The 19400-nt window shown below is 40.3% G+C and overlaps 1 protein-coding gene across 9 annotated transcripts in view; it reads left to right on the top strand.

Moving 5' to 3' along the window:
* The window catches only part of LARP4 (La ribonucleoprotein 4), a gene marked incomplete at both ends in the record, with an annotated part of 46668 nt that overhangs the window by 24636 nt on the left and 2632 nt on the right, over window positions 1-19400 (top strand). For 7 of the 9 annotated variants that reach the window (XM_080705946.1, XM_080705948.1, XM_080705945.1 and 4 more), the window contains 4 exons: window positions 863-966; window positions 3613-3825; window positions 5152-5200; window positions 7853-8014. In XM_080705946.1, coding sequence (XP_080562072.1) covers window positions 863-966; window positions 3613-3825; window positions 5152-5200; window positions 7853-8014 — 528 coding nt within the window. The remainder of the gene's footprint in view (window positions 1-862; window positions 967-3612; window positions 3826-5151; window positions 5201-7852; window positions 8015-19400) is intronic. The other 2 variants (XM_080705950.1, XM_080705949.1) reach the window with 1 other exon arrangement.

Genomic DNA, 19400 nt, shown 5'->3' with positions numbered 1-19400 from the left:
TTTTTTATTTTTATTTTTATTTTTGGTGGTACTGGGGTTCCTGGAAGCCCTTCTACCTTTGGTCTAGACTCCCAGACCTCTTTTATATTCTTTTTATTTGGAAACAGGTTCTCTTAAGCCAGTGCGCTGGCTTCGAACCTGCGCAATCTTCCTGTCTCCGTCTCCCAAGCATAGGGATTACAAAAGTGCGCCACCACGCCCGGCCAGGAATATTTATTTTAATATTGGTTGCTTTTTGAATTTTCAATTGTGATACATGTATCTAATCCTCCTTACCAATATATGCAAATGATTAAGAATTGAACTATTGCTTTCTACAGTCTTATTCTTTAAACTTTGCTGAGTGAATTGAAAGAAGAGCCTAGGTAAGACCTATATTATTTTAAATGTTTTTAGTGTTTGACAGAGAAGAATTTTCCTTATTAAGAAATGAATTAGTGATACACTGTCATAAGTCAAGTGGTGTGTAATGTGAATATTGCAAAATGGAGTAATTAAAATGTTTTAAATTAGCTGGGCGTGGTGGCGCACGCTTGTAATTCCAGCATTCCGGAGGCAGAGACCAGAGGATCACAGTTTGCGGACAGCCTCAGCTACTAAGCAAGGCCCTTTGCAACTCAGTGAGACCCTGTTTCAAAACTAAAAAGACTAAAAAAATAGGGCTGGAGGTGTAGCTCAGAGATACAATGCCCCTGGAGTCCATCCCCAGTACCACCCCCCCCAAAAAAAAAAATGTTTTAAATCATTTTTGGCCTATGAAAGGTGCCAGTGATTAGGTTAACTCATTAAAGAGTCTTGTCACCCTTGCCCCATATTTTATCTTTATCATTAATATTGTTTAAACTTAAATTTTTTTTTTTAGGCTCCCTTTCCCAATGGTAGTTTTGTGAATGGCTTTAATTCACCAGGATCTTTTAAAACAAATGCTGCTGCTATGAATATGGGTCGACTATTCCAAAAAAATCGGTAAGATAGAAATCGCAACTGAAGCCGGGCATGGCTTATAGTCCCAGTACTTGGGTGCTGAGACTAGAGGATCATAAGTTCAAGGACAGCCTCAGCAAGTAGTGAAACTCATCAACCTAGTGAGACTCTACTTCCCAAATAAAAATAAAATAGGTCTGGGGACATAGCTCAGAGGTAGAATGCCCCTGGATTTAATCCCCAGTACCACAAATAAGAAAAAGGAGGGGAGGGAAGGAGAAGGGAAGGGAAGGGAAAGGGAAGGAAAGAAAAGGAAAGGAAAGAAATTGTATCTGAAATTTATTTCAAACAATTTCCAATGATTTTTACGGAATTACAGTTGTTAACAGCAATACTTTTTGGTGAACTCAATAAAAAGCACTGTTTTAATAAATGGATTCAGTCTAGAGTTCATAGACACTTTGACCTCAGGTTTGATAATGGATGTAATAGGAATCTGATTCTTTAAATACTGGGGCATAGCCAGGTGTAGTGGCACATGCTTGTAATCCCAGTGCTTGGGAGGCTGAGACAGGAGGATCAAACAGGTTCAAAGCCAGCCCCAGCTACTTAGTGAGGCTCTCAGCAACTTAGTGAGACCCTGTTTCCAAATAAATTATAAAATAGGGCTGGGGGTATAGCCTGGAGGTAGAAAGCCCCTGGGTTCCACCCCCCAGTACCACAAAAAAGAAAAAAAAATACTGGGGCATGTGTTATTTCAGATTTTGTTTTTGTTTTATTTTATATATATATATTTTTTGATACTGGGGATTAAACCCTGGGGAATTCTACCTTTGAGCTACACTCCCAACCCTATTTTATTTTGAAAAAGGGTCTCACAGAGGTCCTAAGTTTCTGAGGCAGGACGCCAACGTCCCAAGTACTGGGATTACAAGTGTGAGCCACTATGCCTGGCCAGATTTTGTGAAGAATTAATTTTTCACCAGGCATGAAGCACACACTTTTAATTCTAGTTACTTGGGAGGCGAAGGCAGGAAGATCACAAGATGAATGCCTGTACCAGCAGTTAAGCAAGATCCTGTCTCAAAAAATAAAAAGGCTGGGGATGTAATAAAGCTCAGTGATAGAGTGCCCTTGGCTTTGATCCCCAGTACCTCAAAGAAAGTGGAGAAGGGACTGGTAGGTCTAGGAGTGTAGTCCGGAGGTAGAAAGGTACCATCCCCATTAACACACACACACACACACAAAAAAAAAAAAACAAACAAACAAACAAACCATTTTGTGAGCTGAGCCCGGTGGTGCACGGTTGTACTCCTAGTGTTCGGGAGGCTGAGACGGCAGGATTGTGGTTCATGGACAACTTCAGCTACTTAGGCCTTCCGCAACTTAGTGAGACCCTGTTTCAAATTAAAGAATAAAAATAGGGCAAGGGGTGTAGCTTGGAGGTCAAATGTCCCTGGGTTTCATCCCAGACCTGCAAAAAAAAAAATTGTGATAATTCTTTGAAAAGTATCATTTTAGCAAATTTTATCTTAAATTTTATTAGTAGTAACTCAATATGTTATGATCTCTGGAAAATAAAATAGGATATCTAGAGATGCCATTGGAATGAATGTTTAATTGTTGGGTGTATATTTTATTCATAAGGGGCTTTTGTTTTTGTTTTGGTGATACTCAGCATTATTTTTTATTTTGAAAGAGTCTCACTAGGTTGATAAGAGTATAACTACTTGCTGAGGCTGTCCTCTAACCTGCAATCCTCCTTTCTCAATCTCACAGTATTGAGTTTGCAGGCATGTGCCACTCACTGTACTTGGCTTGCCACTCTGTTTCAAAATAAAAATATGGAATAAGGCTGAGAGTGTAGCTCAGAGATAGAATGCCCCTGGGTTTAATCCGTAGTACAATAAATAAATAAGGCTGGGGGCATAGTTTGGAGGTAGAACACCCCCGTGGGTTGTGTGTGTGTGTGTGTGTGTGTGTGTGTGTGTGTGTGTGTGTGTGTTTTATTTTGGTACTGGAGTTGGGAACCAGGATTATTCTACCTCTGAGCTATACCCTCAGCCCTACTTTTTATTCTTTATTCTGAAACAGGTTTTCACTGAATTGCAAAGGGCCTCACTAAGTAGCTGAGACTGTCGTCGAACCGCGATCCTCATGTCTCAGCCTCCTGAATGCTGAGATTACAAATGTGTGCCATCACACCAGGCTACCCCTGGGTTTTAGTTACCATTCACACACACACACACACACACACACACACACACACACACACACACTGCAACAGGTTTTTTTTTTTTTTTTTTTTTTGTGGTACTGGGGAGGATGGAACCCTTCTATTTCTGGGCTACGCTTCCAGACCTATTTTGTATTTTATTTGGAAACAGGTCTCTTAAGCCAGGGAGGCTGGCTTTGAACCTGTGCGATCCTCCTGTCTCTGCCTCCCAAGTGGGGGGATTACAAGCATGTGCCACCACACCCATCTTGCAACTGTTTTTTTAAACATCTCTCCAAGCACAATATTATGAAATGTAGAAATTGTTTTGACTTTAGAAAATATATCCTATGAGACAGAAAAGGGGAAACAAGGCACTTAACTAGAGAATGGTAAAAGCCAGTTTGAACCTGAAGAAATGTTTTTCTGTCTTTATACATCCTTTCTTATATATAATCTTATATTTTCTGTAGTGTGAAGCCTCATTTTAGGTCATCCAGTGGTTCAGAACACTCAACAGAGGGCTCTGTGTCATTGGGGGATGGACCATTGAATAGATCTAGTACAAGAAACTTGCCACCTGAACGGCCTAACTCTACAATAACAGGGCATCAGGAACAAACTTACCTTCCAAAGGAGACTTCTACTTTACAAATGGAACAGAGTGGGGACTATGTTAGGGGCAGGTAAGGAAATATGGGTACATGAAAATCCTTTGATCATAATGTGATCGTCTTGAATAGTCAAAGACCATGATTAAGTGATTTTTGTTGTTTTAACTTATTGGCTTATGGTTATGCTAAATAAATACAGAATTTTCATAATGTGGGTTAGCTGTGGTGGTCAACTAATAGTCAACCAGTGAACTACCTGCCTAGCCTCAATATATTTTTACTAATTATTAAGAAACTGGAGCCAGTACTTGGGAGACTAAGACAGGAGGATGACAGGTTATTGGCCAGCCTTAGTTACCTAGTTGGGCCTTCAGCAACTTAATGAGACTCTGTTTTATCATCTTTTTTTTTTTTTTTTTTTTTTTTTTTTTTTGCGGTACTGGGGATGGAACCCAGGGGCATTCTACCTCTGACCTACACCCCCAGCCCTATTTTTTATTCTTATTTTGAAGTAGGGTCTCACTGAGTTGCAAAGAGCCTAAGTAGCTGAGGCTGTTCTGGAACCAGGATCCGCCTGTCTCAGCCTTCCAAATGCTGTGATTATAAGCATTTACCACCAAGCCCAGCTCGAGACTCTGTTTCAAAATTTAGAATAAAATAGGGCTGGGAATGTAGCTTGGAGGTAGAATGCCCCTGGGTTCAATCCCCAATGCCGCCAAAAAAAAGGGGCGGGTGTGATGGTGCCTGCTTATAATCCCAATACTAGAGACACTGAGGTTTGAGGACAGCCTTAGCAGGTAGTAAGATTCTTAGCAAACTAGTGATATAGTATTTTGAAAACAAAACTCAAAAGGGTTGGGGTGTAACTCAAGGTAGAGTACCCCTGGGTTTAATACCCAGAGAGACCCTGTTAAAAATAAGGAGCCAGGTGTGGTGGCGCATGCTTGTAATCCAAACATTTGGGAGGCTGAGACAGGAGGATTGTGGTTTGTGTGCAGCCTTAGCTACTACTACTTAGTGAGGCCCTTTGCAACTCACTGAGACCCTCTTTCAAAATAAAGAATAAAGGAGCTGAGTATGGTGGCACACTCTTGTAATCCCGGCATTTGGGAGGCTGAGACAGGAAGATTATGGCTTAAAGACAGCCTCAGCTCCTACTTAGGCCCTTTGCAACTCAGTGAGACCTTGTTTCAAAATAAAGGATAAAAATTAGGGCTGGGGATGTAGCTCAGAGGTAGATCCTTCAGAAAAATGTGTTTATCTTTTATTCTTAATGCAAAGGATTAGCCTCAGATTTAGGAAATATAGTTAAGGTAGAAATCTATCCACCTATGAGAAAATGGAAATATTTGAAGAATCTTGAGTTGTCTCCCACTCCCTCTTTCTTGTTGTTAAAAGGAGAACTCTTTTCAGAGGTCGAAGACGGCGGGAGGATGACAGGACTCCAGTAAGTATTTTTACCCTTTAATTATATCTTCTATATATTTTTTCTATTATGACTTACTGTGGCATTGATTTGTAGTCTGACTTTACTTTCTTTGTTTTTGTTGTATTGATTATATATAGCAATAGTAAATAGAGCCTGAAATTAATTCAAAATATACACCATCACCACTTATATATTTACTTGAATGTACACACATTGTTAGAAATTGCTCACTTTTTTTGCGGTTCTAAATATTGAACCCAAGGATATTCTATTTCTGATCTATACCCTCAGCTTATTTTTTTATTATTATTTTTTTCCAGTACTGGGGATGGAACCCATGAGCATTCTACATCTGAGCTATACCCCCCAGCCTATTTTTCTTTTCTTTTTTTTTTTTTGAAACAGGGTTTCACTGAGTTGCAAAGGACATTACTCAGTAGCTGAGGCTGGCTGCCAACCACAATCCTCCTGTTTCAGCCTCCCAAATGCTGGGATTACAAGCATGCATCACCATGCCCAGCTTATTCTTTATTTTTGGAACCGGGTCTCACTAAGTTGCAGAGGGCCTAAGTAGTTGAGTCTGGCATTGATCCTTTTTTGCTTTTTTTTTTTTAATTTATTTTTTGGTGGTAGCACTGGGGTCTATCTCTAAGCTATACCACCAGACCTATTTTATTTTTTTATTTGGACACAGGGTCTCAGTTGCAGATGGCTTCACTAAGTTGCAGAGGGTGGTTGCAAACTTGGCAATCCTCCTGTCTCAGCCTCCAAGTATTGGAATTACAAGTGTGCACCACTGTGCCCATCTCTCTCTCTCTTTTTTTTCTCCAGTATCGGGGGTGGAACACAGGCGTGTTCTACCTTTGAACTACACCCCACAGCCCTATTTTTTATTCTTTATTCTGAAACAGGGTCTCATTGAGTTGTAAAGGCCTCACTAAGTAGCTGAGGCTCTCTGCAAACCTTGATCCTCCTGTCTCAGCCTCCCAAATGCTGAGATTACAAGCATGTGCCACCACACCCACCTCATTGTTTGTTTTGAAACAGAATCTCACTTGGTTTCTGAGAGTCTCACTAACTTGCCCAGGCTGATCTTGAACTTGTGATCCTCCCATCTCAACCTCCCAAGTAACAGGATTACAGGCTTGGGTCACCAAGCCCAAATCCTGTATTTCTCACTTTTTTACAAGTTAGCTAGAGCGGGCACGGTGGCGCATGCTTGTAATACCCACGCTTGGGAGGCTGAGACAGGAGGATCGCACAGATTCGAAACAAGCCTCAGCTACTTAGGCTCTCATCAGCTCAGTGAGACCCTGTTTCCAAATAAAATAGAAAATAGGTAGAAAGCCTCTGGGTTCCATCCCTAGCACCACCCAAAAAAAAAAAAAAAAAGTTAGCTAGAAAGCCAGGCGTCATGGCTAAGACAGGAGGATTGCACAGGTTTAAAGCCAGCCTCAGTTATTTAGGCTTTCAGCAACTGAGACCATGTTTCCAAATAAAATATAAAATAGGTCTGGGAGTATAGCCCAGAGATAGAAAGCTCCTGGGTTCCATCCCCAGAACTACCAAAACAAACAAACAAAAAGTTAGCTAGGAGTGGTAGTGTATTTCTCTAATTCCAATACTTGGGAGGCTTAGACAGGAGGATCTCAGCTTTAGCCACATAGTGAGGCCCTCTACAAAATAAAAACAAGATAGGGCTGGGGGTGTAGGTCAGAGATTGAACACACCTAGGTTCATTTCCTAGGAACGAACACACACACACACATACACAGAGTTATTTGTATACCTAATATATTCACATGGTTTAGAATGAATATGAGGGCAGGTATGACACACAATTATAATTCCAGTACTTGGGAGGTTGAGACAGGAGGATTTCAGGTTCAAAGCCAGCCTCAGCAACTTAGCAAGACTCTCAACAACCTAGAAAGACCCTGTTTCCAAAAAAAGAAATGTAAAAAAGGACTGGGATGAAGAAAGGTCTTGCCAAAATAATTGTACTGAAGTCTGAGCTTAGGGTTAAGGGAATAGGAGGAGGAGATGGGACAAGTTGAGAGGCATGTTGGAGTAAATAAAGGGTAGTAGTAGGGAAAGTTGGGATTTTCAAAGATCTATGAAAAGTAAGGATATTCTCTCTTAAATACCATATGGAAGGAGTAAAAATGGTGGTAAGATGGTTTTTTATTTTAATAAAAGGTAGTAAGGACTTGGCTGGATGGGGGATGGTACGCTTTTAATTCCAGTACTTGGGAGATTGAGACAGGAGGATTGAGGGTTCAAAGCTAGCCTCAGCAACTTAGTGAAACTTTGTTTTTAAATGAAAAATAAATTAGGCCTGGGATTATAGCCTAAAAGCAGAATGCCTTCGGGTTCCACTCCTAGTACCACACACAGAAAAAAGTAAAGACTAGTGGAAAAAAATTCAGAGTTTTTAGGAGTGTGGCAAAATTTGTAAGAGAAATAGAAGGAGGGACCTGACTAAAGGTGAGTAGGGTTGGGAATGACTCCTGAGAGCTCAACTGAGATGAGAATACCAGAATTTATAGGACATTTCTGTATGCTAGATAGAGGTATTATTACTTGTATTTTTATAGCTTCCAGCTTTTATGGCAAAAGGTTGGCAAACACAGTAGACACAGGACCTGTTTGATAATTTGTGTCTTTTAGAGACCCCATCCTTCAGCAGCTGAAGCAAAAGCTCCAACACCAAAGTTTGACTTATTAGCTTCAAATTTTCCTCCATTACCTGGAAGTTCATCAAGAATGTCGGGTGAACTCATTTTGGAAAATAGAATGTCTGATGTTGTTAAAGGTGTCTACAAAGAAAAGGTAATCTCTGAGACATACAGTATAATTCTCTCATTTTATAGGACCAAATTTAGACATTGTTTTTACAAATATTATTTACAATTTTATTTGTACTTGGTATGTATTTCTCAGTGTTTTGTTTTATTTTGTTTTGTTTTCATTTAGTACTGAGGAATGAACTCAGGGACATTCTGCCTCTAAGCCACATCCCCAGCCCTTTTTATTCATTTATTTATTTATTTTTATTTTGAGACATGGTCTTTTTTGGGAGGGGGCGGGATTGGGGATTGTACTCAGTGGCATTTTACATCCAAGCTTAACCTCCAAGAATAGGGTCACACTAGGTCTCTGAGGGCCTAACTTTCTGAGGTTAGCTTTGAACCTGTGACAGAGAAGATCTTGCTAAATTGATAAGGCTTGCTTCAAACCTGTGATTCTATCTCCACCACCCAAGTTGGTTTGTTTATTTATCTATCTTTATTTATTTATTTTTGGAGTGCTGGGGATAGAACCCAGGGGAATTGTACTTCTGAGCTATTTTTTAGTCTTTATTTTGAAACACAGTCTCAGTGAATTGCAAAGGACCTCGCTAAGTCTAAGGCTGGCCATGAACCACGATCCTCCAGTCTCTGTCTGCCAAATGCTGGGATTACAAGCATACGCCACTATGCCCGGCTCCACACATTTTTTTCCCCCCCATTTTCTACCTTTTTTTCTTTTTTGGTATTGGGGAATGAACTCAGGGGGGTTCTACCTCTGAGATATATTCCAGCCCTTGAAATTTTTGTTTGTATGTTGAAACAGGAGTTTGCTGAGGTTGGCTTCAAACCTGTGATCTCCCTGTCTCAGCCTCCCAAGTACTGGGATTACAAGCATGCACTATTTATTACTCCTGACTTCTATATATTTTTTTCTAATTTAGTTCCTAGTATAAAAGTACTTATGTCTAAAAAATTATTGATAGTGGTTTGGTTTTGTGGTTCCTTCTGTCTCAGCCAAAGGCTGGGATTACAAGCATGTGCCACCACACCCAGCTCATATGCCATCACTTCTAAAGCCACAGCTTAATATTACTTTGTTTTTGTTTTTGTATTGAGGATGGAACTCAGGAGCAGTCTACCTCCGAGCTTCATCCCCAGCCACATTTTTTTTTTTTTTTTTTTAGATTTTTTTTTAAGGTACTAGGGGTGGAACCCAGGGGCTTTTCTGCCTCCGGGCTATACTCCCAGACCTGTTTTATATTATATTTGGAAACAGGATCTCACTAAGTTACTGAGAGCTGAGGTTAGCTTTGAACCTGTGCAATCTTCCTGTCTCAGCCTCCCAATTGCTGGGATTACAAGTGTGCGCCACCATACACGGCTACTTTTTTTTTTTTAAATAGCTTACATTCATGGTATCTTGTGACTATTTCTTTCTTTCTTTTCTTTTCTTTGTGTGTATGTATGTACTGCATATTGAATCCAGGAGCATTCTACCTTTGAGCTATACACACAGCCCTAATTTTTTTTTTTTTTTAAATTTTGAAACTGTCTCACTAGGGTAATGAAAAGTCTCACTACTTGCTGAGGCTACCCTCAAACCTGCAATCCTCCTTTCTCAGCCTCCCAAGTACTGGAATAACAGGTGTGCCCCGCCAATGGCTGGCTATCTTGTGACTATTTTTTATTTTTTTTTTTTGAAGATTTAAAGAAGTTTATTAGAAAGACAAATACAGAAAATAGAAATACAGCTCCATACCAGACTGGCATGGAGGGGTGACTCGAAATGAATACACCCTATTCTTATATATTCTTAATGGCCTACCACGTGGCTGTATTTCTGTTACTCTTTCACCATTATCTTGGGATTTTCAATAGTCTTCTTTATTGGATCCTTTTTTCTTGTACTTGTTTAACTCTTCAGTATTATGGTGGGTCATATCTTCCAGATCTGGAAAAAGTGGTTATGAGGTATAAATTTCTTGATCTTGCATTCCAAAAATGTTTTTCTGCTCTCACACTTGATTGGAGGTTTATCTTTGGGTAGAATTATCTATTAGAAATTGTTTTCCCTTGGAATTTTGAAGGTGGTATTCCATTGTCTTACCTTATTTGAAAATATTTTGTGAAATATGCTACTTATTTAATCAGTTTCTGGTTTTGTTTTTCAGTACTGGCGATTGAACCTAGGAGCATTCTACCTCCAAGCTATACCTTCAGCCCTATTTTTTATTTTTTATGTTGAAACAGGGTCTCACTAAGTAGCTGAGGCTGGCCTTGAACCTGCCATCCTCTTATCTCAGCCTCTGAGTACTGGGATTACAAGTGTGTGTCTACATCCTCAGCTATTTCATCAACTTTGAAATGTGTATTTTTTTATGTTTTGCCATCCTCAAAAATTAGACTACCTTATAATTAAAATCTAACATAGAAGCCAGGCGTGGTGGCACACGCTTGTAATCCCAGCATTCGTGAGGCTGAGGCTAGAGGATCGTGGTTTGCAGACAGCCTCAGCTACTTAGTAAGGCCCTTTGCAACTAGAAAGACCCAGTTTCAAAATAAAAAATAGGGCTGGGCATGCAGCTTGGAGGTAGAATGCCACTGGGTTCCATCGCCAGTACTGGGAAAAAGAAAGAAAACTAGCATAGTTTAAGTAGTAGTGTTTTTCTCGGTGGCACATAAAATAGTGGAGTATTTTAAAATGAATGGCTTCTCAGATTTGGACAGATGTTAATAAATGCGCTTTTATTTTGTGATACTGGGGATAGAACCCAGAACTACTTCTGAGCTACACCCCAGCCCTATTTTAGTTTTTATTTTGAATCAAGGTGTCACTAAGTTGCAGAGAGCCTCACTAAGTAGCTGAGGCTGGCCTTGAACCTGCAATCCTTCTGTATCAACTTGCCATGTGCTGGGTTTATAGGCATGTTTGTTTGTTTGTTTATTTATTTATTTATTTATTTATTTATTTATTTATTTATTTTTGATGGTACTGGGGATGGAACCCTTCTACTCCCAGGCTACACTCCCAGACCTATTTTATATTTTATTTGGAAACAGGGTCTCTTAAACCAGCTGAGGCTGGCTTCGAACCTGTGTGATCCTTCTGTCTCAGCCTCCAAGTGCAGGGATTACAAGCGTGCACCACCACGCCCGGCACTTTTTAAAATTTTTAACAGAACTGGGGATTGAACTCAGAGACATTCTACCTCTGAGTTATACCCCCAGCCCTATTTTTTATTATTTATTTTGAAACAGGGTCTCATTAAGTTGCAGAGGCTGGCTGAAACCATGATCCTCTTGTCTCATCCTCCCAAATGCTGGGATTACAAGCATGCACCACCGCTCCCGGCCTATGCTTTTTTTTTTTTTTTCTTTTTTTCTTTTTCTTTTTCAGGTCTGGGGATGGAACCCAGGGGCATTCAACCTTCGAGCTACCCCTCTGCCCTTATCTTTTTATTCTTTTATTTTGAAACCAGGTCTCACTGAGTTGCAGACGGCCTTACCAAGTAGGTGAGGCTATCCGTGAACCGCGATACTCTGGTCTCAGCCTCCCAAATGCTGGGATTACAAGTGTGTGCCACCACGCCCGGCCCTACATGCACTTTTTTTTTTTTCCTTGTTAGTACTGGGAGTTGAACTCAGGGGCATTCTACCTCCGAGCTACACCCCCAACCCAATTTTTTATTTTGAAACAGGTTCGCGGTAAGTTGCAGAGGCCTCAGTAAGTAGCTGAGGCTGGCCAGGAATCTACAAATTTCCTGTCTCAGCCTCCCAAGTACTAGGATTATAAGCATGTTCCATCATGCCTGGCTACACACAAATTTTTTTTTTTTTTTTTTTTTTCAGGTCTGGGGATGGAACCCAGGGTCATTCGACCTCCAAGCTATACCCTGTGCCCTATTTTTTATTCTTTATTTGGAAACCGGGTCTCACTGAATTGCAGGGGGCCTCACTAAGTAGCTGAGGCTGTCCGTGAACCGCAATCCTCCAGTCTCAGCCTCCCAAATGCTGGGATTACAAGTGTGCGCTACCACGCCTGGCTTTACACACACATTCTTAAAGAATGATAATGTTGTAGACTTCCTCCATGTATTCCTAACCTACAGTTGTGGGCTTATAAGCATATTCAATTTCTTAACAGTGACATATGTACACCCTCCTTATTATTGTCCTCTTCTGTCTTTTACTTAGACATATATAAACATTATCCTGGCTTTATTAATACTAATTATTTTCTTTTATAGGTTTCACATTTTGAGTTTGCAAATTTTCTGTAAAAAGCCTAAAGTATTTTAGGCTCTATGCACCATATTCTGTCACATCTTTTATGTGAAAATCTTTCATAACTTAAAAATCTGTCCTAGCTTGTAGGCTATACCAAAACAGGTTGCAGGCAGAATTGAGTTTGTGGCTTTTATTTGCCAGTACTAAACAACATATTGTTCAGCGAGCCCATCAGTGGAATTGTACAGTATGTATCTTCTTTTTCTTTTTTCTTTCTTTTTTTCTTTGGTGAGGCTGGGCATGCAACCCAGGCCCTTCTACCTCTGAGTCACACCCCTATCCCTATTTTATTTCTTATTTGGAAACATGTTCTCTCTAAGTTGCTGAGAACCTTAATAAGTAGCTGAGGCTATCCAGGAATCTGCAGTCCTCTTGTCTCAGCCTCTCAAGTACTGGGATTACAAGCTTAAACTGCCACGCCCCTCTCCTATATGGATTGAGATTCATCACTGTTGATAAGATGGCTATAATTTTGGTTTTGGGCATTGAACCCAGGCACTTTTACCTCTGAGCTATACCCACTCACCCTTTTTATTATTTTTATTTTTTATTTTTTTGTTTTTTGTTTTGTTTTTGTGGTACTGGGGGTGGAACCCAGAGGCTTTCTACCTCCAGGCTATACTCCCAGACCTTTTTTATATTATTTTTGGAAACAGGGTCTCACTAAGTTGCAGAGAGCCTCACTCAGTAGCTGAGGCTGGCTTTGAACCAGTGCAATCCTCCTGTCTCAGCCTCCCAAGCGCGGGGATTACAAGCATGCACCACCACGCCCTGCCCCACTCACCCTTTTTAAATTTTTATTTTGAGACAAGGTTTCACTAAGTTACTGAATCTTTTCTCAAACTTTTGTTCCTCCTGTCTTAGCCTCCCAGGTACTAGGGTTATAGGCATGTGTCACTGCCCACAGCTGGTACACTTCCATTTTGCATTGTATGATATTCTCTCCACTTCCCCATCACCAGTTTTTGAATTGAATATGCTAGACAAGTGCTCTACAGCACTGCACTATGTAATATACTATTGTAGGAGTCTAACATGCATTCTACTATAAGTGGAAGTTTGAGCTCTTTGTTTTCCATTGTAAATAGTTCTGGTACAGCTGGGCGTGGTGGTGTACACTTGTAATCCTATTACGTGGGAGGCTGAGACAGGAATGTTGTAGGTTTGCAGCTAGCCTCAGATACTTAGGTTCTTTACAACTTAGCGAGACCCGTTTCAAAATAAAAAATAAAAACAGCTCTGGGGACCGGGCATGATGGCACACGCTTATAATCTCAGCATTTGGGAGGCTGAGACAGGAGGTTCATGGTTTGACGACAGCCTCTGCTACTTTAAGCCATTTGCAACTCAGTGAGACCCTGCTTCAAAATAAAGAGAAAAAAACTAAGGCTGGAGGTATAGCTGGAATGTAGAATGCCCCTGAGTTTCATCCCCAGTACCACACACACAAAAATAGAGCTGGGGGTGTAGTTTGTTGGTGTAATGTCCCTGGGTTAAAAAAAAAGTGCCATTACAGAATATCCAAATCTATCCCAGTGCTTGAGAGGCTGAGACAGGAGGATCTGGGTTTGCAGCCAGCCTCAGCTATTTAGTGAGGCCCTTCACAACTTAGTGAGACTGTTTCAAACTAATAATAAATAATTAGTCAAACTAATAAACTAAATAATTCAAACTAATAAACTAAATAAAGAATGAAAACTGGGCGTGGTGGCACACAGTTATAATCCCAGTACTTGAGAAGTTGAGACAGGAGGATCCAGGTTTGTGGCCAGCCTCAGCTACTTCATGAAGCCCTCTGCAACTGAGTGAGACCTTGTGTTTCAAAATAAAGAATAAAAAATTGGACTGGGGATGTAGCTCAGAGATAGAATGTCCCTGGGTTCAATCCCCAGAACCACACACACACAAAAATAAGTAAATAAAATAAAGAATGAAAAATAGGGCTGGGGGTGTAGCTCAGAGGTAGAATGCCCCTGTGTTCAATCCCTAGTACCACCACAAAAGAAAAAACCAAAATTCAAACCTGCTCATTTAGCAAGAACTTATCTATGTTATATACATAGGAATAGAATTTGCTGGGTCATAGGACATGTTTTTTTTTTTTTAACTATTTGAAAGAGTCCTTAGCCAGGCATGGTAGCACACGTGTGTAATCCTAGTGCTTGGGTGGCTAAGACAGGAGATTTTTTTTTTTTTTTAAACCAGTTTGAAGCCAACTTCAGCAAATTACTGAGGCTCTCAGCAACTTAGTCTTGTTTCCAAATTAAAATAGGGCTGGAGATATGGTTGCAAGGTATCTCCTGGGTTCAATCCTCAGTACCACAAAAAAATAGAGTAATTCTTTATAGCTGAACGTGGTGGTACATGCCTATAATCCCAGTACTTCGGAGGGTAAGACAAGAGTATCTCAGGTTCCAGGATACCCTCAGCAGTGTAGGGAGACTAAGCAAACTAGCAAGACCCTGTTTGAAAATAAAAAGTGTTTGGAGTGTAGCTGAGATATAAAATGTCCCTGAGTATCTCTTTCTGCCTCATTCTCCTCATCTCTCTTACAAATGCACACATACTAAATAAATAAATAAGACTGACTAGGGGTGTAGCTCAGGTAGACTGTTAGTACCAGGGGGAAAAAGGAGTCTTTCATATATTTGTCTTTTTTTGTCTTTCTTTTTTTTTGTGTGTGTGTGTGTGTGTGTGTGTGTGTGTGTGTGTTTTATTTTGGTGGTATTAGGGGTGGAAGCTAGGGGCTTTTTTGTTTATCTCTAGGCTATATTCCCAAACCTATTTTATACTTTATTTGGAAACAGAGTCTCACTAAGTTGCTGAGAGCCTCACTAAGTACCTGAGGCTTGCCTTGAACCTGTGGGATCCTCCTGTTTCAGCCTCCCTTGTGCTGGGCTTACAAGCATACACCACCATACCCAGCTTTTTGTATGTGTGTGTGTGTGTGTGTGCTACTGGGAATGGAACCCCAGGAGCATTCTACTTCCCAGCTACACCCCCAGTCTTGTTTTTAGTCTTTTTTTCTTTTCTTTTTCTCTTTCTCTCTCTCTCTCTTTTTTTTTTTTTTTGTTTGTTTGTTTAGTACTGGGGAGGGATTATTCTACCTCCAAGCTACACCTCAGCCTCAACCCTTTTTTTTTTTTCTTCTTTGTGGTACTGGGGATAGAATCCATGGGCATTCTACCTCTGAGCTACACCCCCAACCCTATTTTTTTATTTATTATTTTGAAACAGGGTCTCACTGAGTTGCAAAGGGCTTCACTAAGTAGCTGAGGCTGGCTGTGAACCTGGATTCTCCTATCTCAGCCTCCCCAATGCTGGGATTACAAGCGTGCGCCACCATGCTCAGCTCTCACCTCTAATTTTTATTCCTTATTTTGAAATAAGATCTCACTAAGTTGCTAAGGGACGCACTAATAGCCCTATTTTGTATTCTTTATTTTAAAGCAAGGTCTCTCTAAGTTGCTAAAGGCTTCATTAAGTATTTGAGGCTGGCTGCAAACCTATGATCCTTTTGTCTCAGCTTCCCAAGTACTGGGATTATAAGCGTGCACCACCACCACTGGCTTGGCATATTTTTTCTATAGGATTGTCTTCTATAAATCATGTAATTTGTATGTGTATTCTGGATACTGACTCTTATTTACAGGTATGCAAATTATCTTTCAGTTTTATGTTTTTTCTTTTTGTGGTGCTGGGGCATTCTACCTCCAAACTATACCCCCCAGCCCTATTTTTTATTATTTATTTTGAAAAAAATGTTTCATTAAGTTATGGAGGGCCTAACTAAGTAGCTGAGGCTGGCCACGAATCCAGATTCTCCTGTCTCAGCCTCCCAAGTACTGTGATTACAAGTGTGTGCCACCACACCAGGCTCTGAATTTTAATTTGAGTATGATTATACTTGTCAACCTTTTCTTCATGATTTGTTCTTTTAAATTTTTATTTTTGTTTGTTTATTTTTGGTACTGGGGATGGAACCCAGGGATACGCTACCTCCCAGCCCTATTTTATTCTTTGTTTTTATTTTTTATTGGTGCATTGTAGTCATACTTTTTTATTTTTTATTTTTGGTGGTACTGGGTTTCTGGAAACCCTTCTACCTTTGGGCTATACTCCCAGACCTATTTTATATTTTTATTTGGAAACAAGGCTGGCTTCGAACCTGCGGGAATCTTCTGTGTCCACCTCCCAAGCACGGGGATTACAAGCATGCGCCACCACGCCCGGCTTATTCTTATTTTGAAACAGGGTCTCACTAAGTTGTGGATAGTCTCACAAATTGGTGAGGCTGGCTATGAACTTGTGATCTTCCTTCCTAAGTCCTTGGATTACAAGTGTGTGTCACCACACTCAGCTTAAATTTTATTTATGTATTTTTTTGTTTTTTGGTGGTACTGGGGTTTCTGGAAACCCTTCTACCTCCAGGCTATACTTTCAGACCTGTTTTATATCTTTATTTGGAAACAGGGTCTCTTAAGCCAGCGAGGCTGACTTCGAACCTGCACGATCCTCCTGTCTCCGGCATGCCCGGCTAAATTTTAATTTTTTAGAGACTCAAAATTTAATATTTTGGAGTTTTCAAGTTTTTGTCTAGGCTGGTCTCAAACTCTTGGGCTCAAGTGATCCTCTTGCATTAGTCTTATGAGTATTTGAGACTATAGGTGCACACCACCACACCTTACTGCATTCTTTATACATTGTTTTTAGGAAATCATCTAGCTTCTAGAGATTATTTTGTTAAACCTAAGGTTTCTGATTGCTGATCACTGTGACCTATAATTATTACCCATTGTAATGGTATAGATTTAGAATGCACCCCCAATCCTCACAAAAACAAGGTAACAATGTTGGAAATGGGACTTGGTTGTTAGGGAGGGGGTCCCTGAGGTGTAGCGTTGAGGATTATATATCCTTCCTTCTCCCCTGCTCTCTTCTCTTGCTCCTGCCTCCATGATGTGAGAGTAGAGCCTCGCTCTCTCCATCTCTCTGCTTCCCGCCGCCATGCCCTGAGTTCCAGACCCTCGCTTCACATGGACTGAACCCAGAATCTCCAAAAGACTGTGAGCAAATAAATCTTCCTTCCTCTACATTGTGTGGTCAGTTGTTTTGATTATAGCAGTGACCATGTTGACTGAGATACCCCTCTTTGAAAGCATTTAGCATCCTTTTTTAATCTTTGGTATTTCATAATACATCTTGGTATAGATCTTTCCCTTCATTGCACTTAGATATTTGTTGGATCCAGTCAGTCTGTAAACTCTTGTCCTTTCATTTTGGAAAATTTCTTTTTATCATTACTTTAAGAAATTCTTTATTCCTCTATTGCATTCTTACTCTGATATTGGACCTTATATGTTGAACCTAATTTTCCTGTTTTGCCTTTCCTAGATTTATTTTTGTTTTTACTCATGTTTTACAAAGTTTTCCTGAACATTATCTTCTAAAACTATTGAAAATTTTATTTCATCAATGAATTTTTAAATTCTAGAGTGTTTCCTTACTCCTGTTTATTTTTTAAAAAATTTTTGTAGCAAAATACACATAACAAGAAATTGTCAGCTGGGCGTGGTGGCCCAGCTTTTGGGAGGCTGAGACTGGAGGATTGTGGTTCACGGGAAGCCTCAGCTACTTAGTGAGGCCCTCCACAACTCAGTGAGACCCTGTTTCAAAATAAAGAATAAAAAATTGAGCAGGGGGTGTAGCTCAGAGGTCAAATGTCTCTGGGTTCCATCCCCAGACCCGCACACAAAAGAAATTGTCATCATAACTACTTAAATTTTATGTGTTTAGTAATGGTAAGTACATTAAAGTTGTTGTGCAACCAGTGTCCAGAAGTCATATCATAAAATTAATTAAGACTCTTAACCATTAAACAACATCTTAGCCGGGCGTGGTGGCGCACGTTTGTAATCCCAACATTCGGGAGGCCGAGACCAGAGGATCATGGTTCATGTACAGCCTCAGCTACTTAGTGAGGCCCTTCGCAACTTAGTGAGACCCTGTTTCAAAAATAAAGAATAAAACATAGGGCAGAGGTTGTAGCTCAGAGGTTGAATGCCCTGGGTTCCATTCCCAGACCCGCAACAACAACAAAAAGTTCTTCCTGCTACCTCTTTTTCATATCCCCTGGCAACCACAATTCTATATTTGTCTCTAATATATCTGTTTTAGATACCTCAGATGAGTAGAATCATATAGTATTTGTATTTTGGAGACATGTCTTATTTTACTTAGCAGAATATCCTCAAGTTTTATTCATCTTGAAGCAACTTTCTTCCTCTTATTATCAAGTAATATTTCATTGTTTGAATATACCACATTTGCTGGGCATGGTGGCGCACGCTTGTAATCCCTGCGCTTGGGAGGCGGAGACAGGAGGATCATGCAAGGTTCAAAAGCCAGCCTCTTTGGCTTAAGAGAATTTTTCCTAAGCCAAGTGTTGTGTCACATGCCTGTATAATTCCAGTACTTAGGAGAATAAGACAGGAATATCACAGCCTCAGCAATGTAGCCAGACTCTCAGCAATCTATTGAGACCCTGTTTCAAAACAAAACAAAAATGGGTTGGGGATGTAGCTGTGAGGTTGAATGCCCCTGGGTTCCGTCCCCAGACCTGCAATAAATAAATAAATAAATAAATAAATAAATGCATTTTCTCCTGGTGATATATATAGGAGTGAAATTTATAGAAGGGTCATAGGATATCTGTAACCACCAGTAGCTCCTGGGCTGGGCATCAAGCCCAGGGTCCAACACATGCTAAGCAAGTGGAGTTAGATCCCCAGCCATATGTTGAACAAAGCAGATAGGTTTCTAAAGCAGCTGCATTGCCACTCTCATTGTATGAAAGTTCTAATATCTCATTATTTTTGTTAATGTTTATCTTATTGTAGCCATCCTAGTGGATATAAAGTGGCTTCTTAGCTGGGCGTGGTGGCACATGCTTATTAAATGGAGGCTGAGAAGATTGTAGGTTCTTAGGCAACCTCAGAAACTTAGCCACTCTGTAATTTTGTAAGACCCTGTTTCAAAGTAAAAAATTAGATAAGGCTGGAGGTGTAGCTCAGATGTAGAATTCCCCTGGATTCCACCCCAGTACCCCCCCCCAAAAAAAAAAAAAAAAGTGTAAGGTG

Source organism: Muscardinus avellanarius (assembly GCF_963383645.1).
Source record: "Muscardinus avellanarius genome assembly, chromosome: 11".
In the NCBI taxonomy this organism is placed as follows: domain Eukaryota; kingdom Metazoa; phylum Chordata; class Mammalia; order Rodentia; family Gliridae; genus Muscardinus; species Muscardinus avellanarius.
The sequence above is the reverse complement of the archived record's forward strand: the minus strand, read 5'-3'. Positions and strand labels throughout refer to the sequence as shown.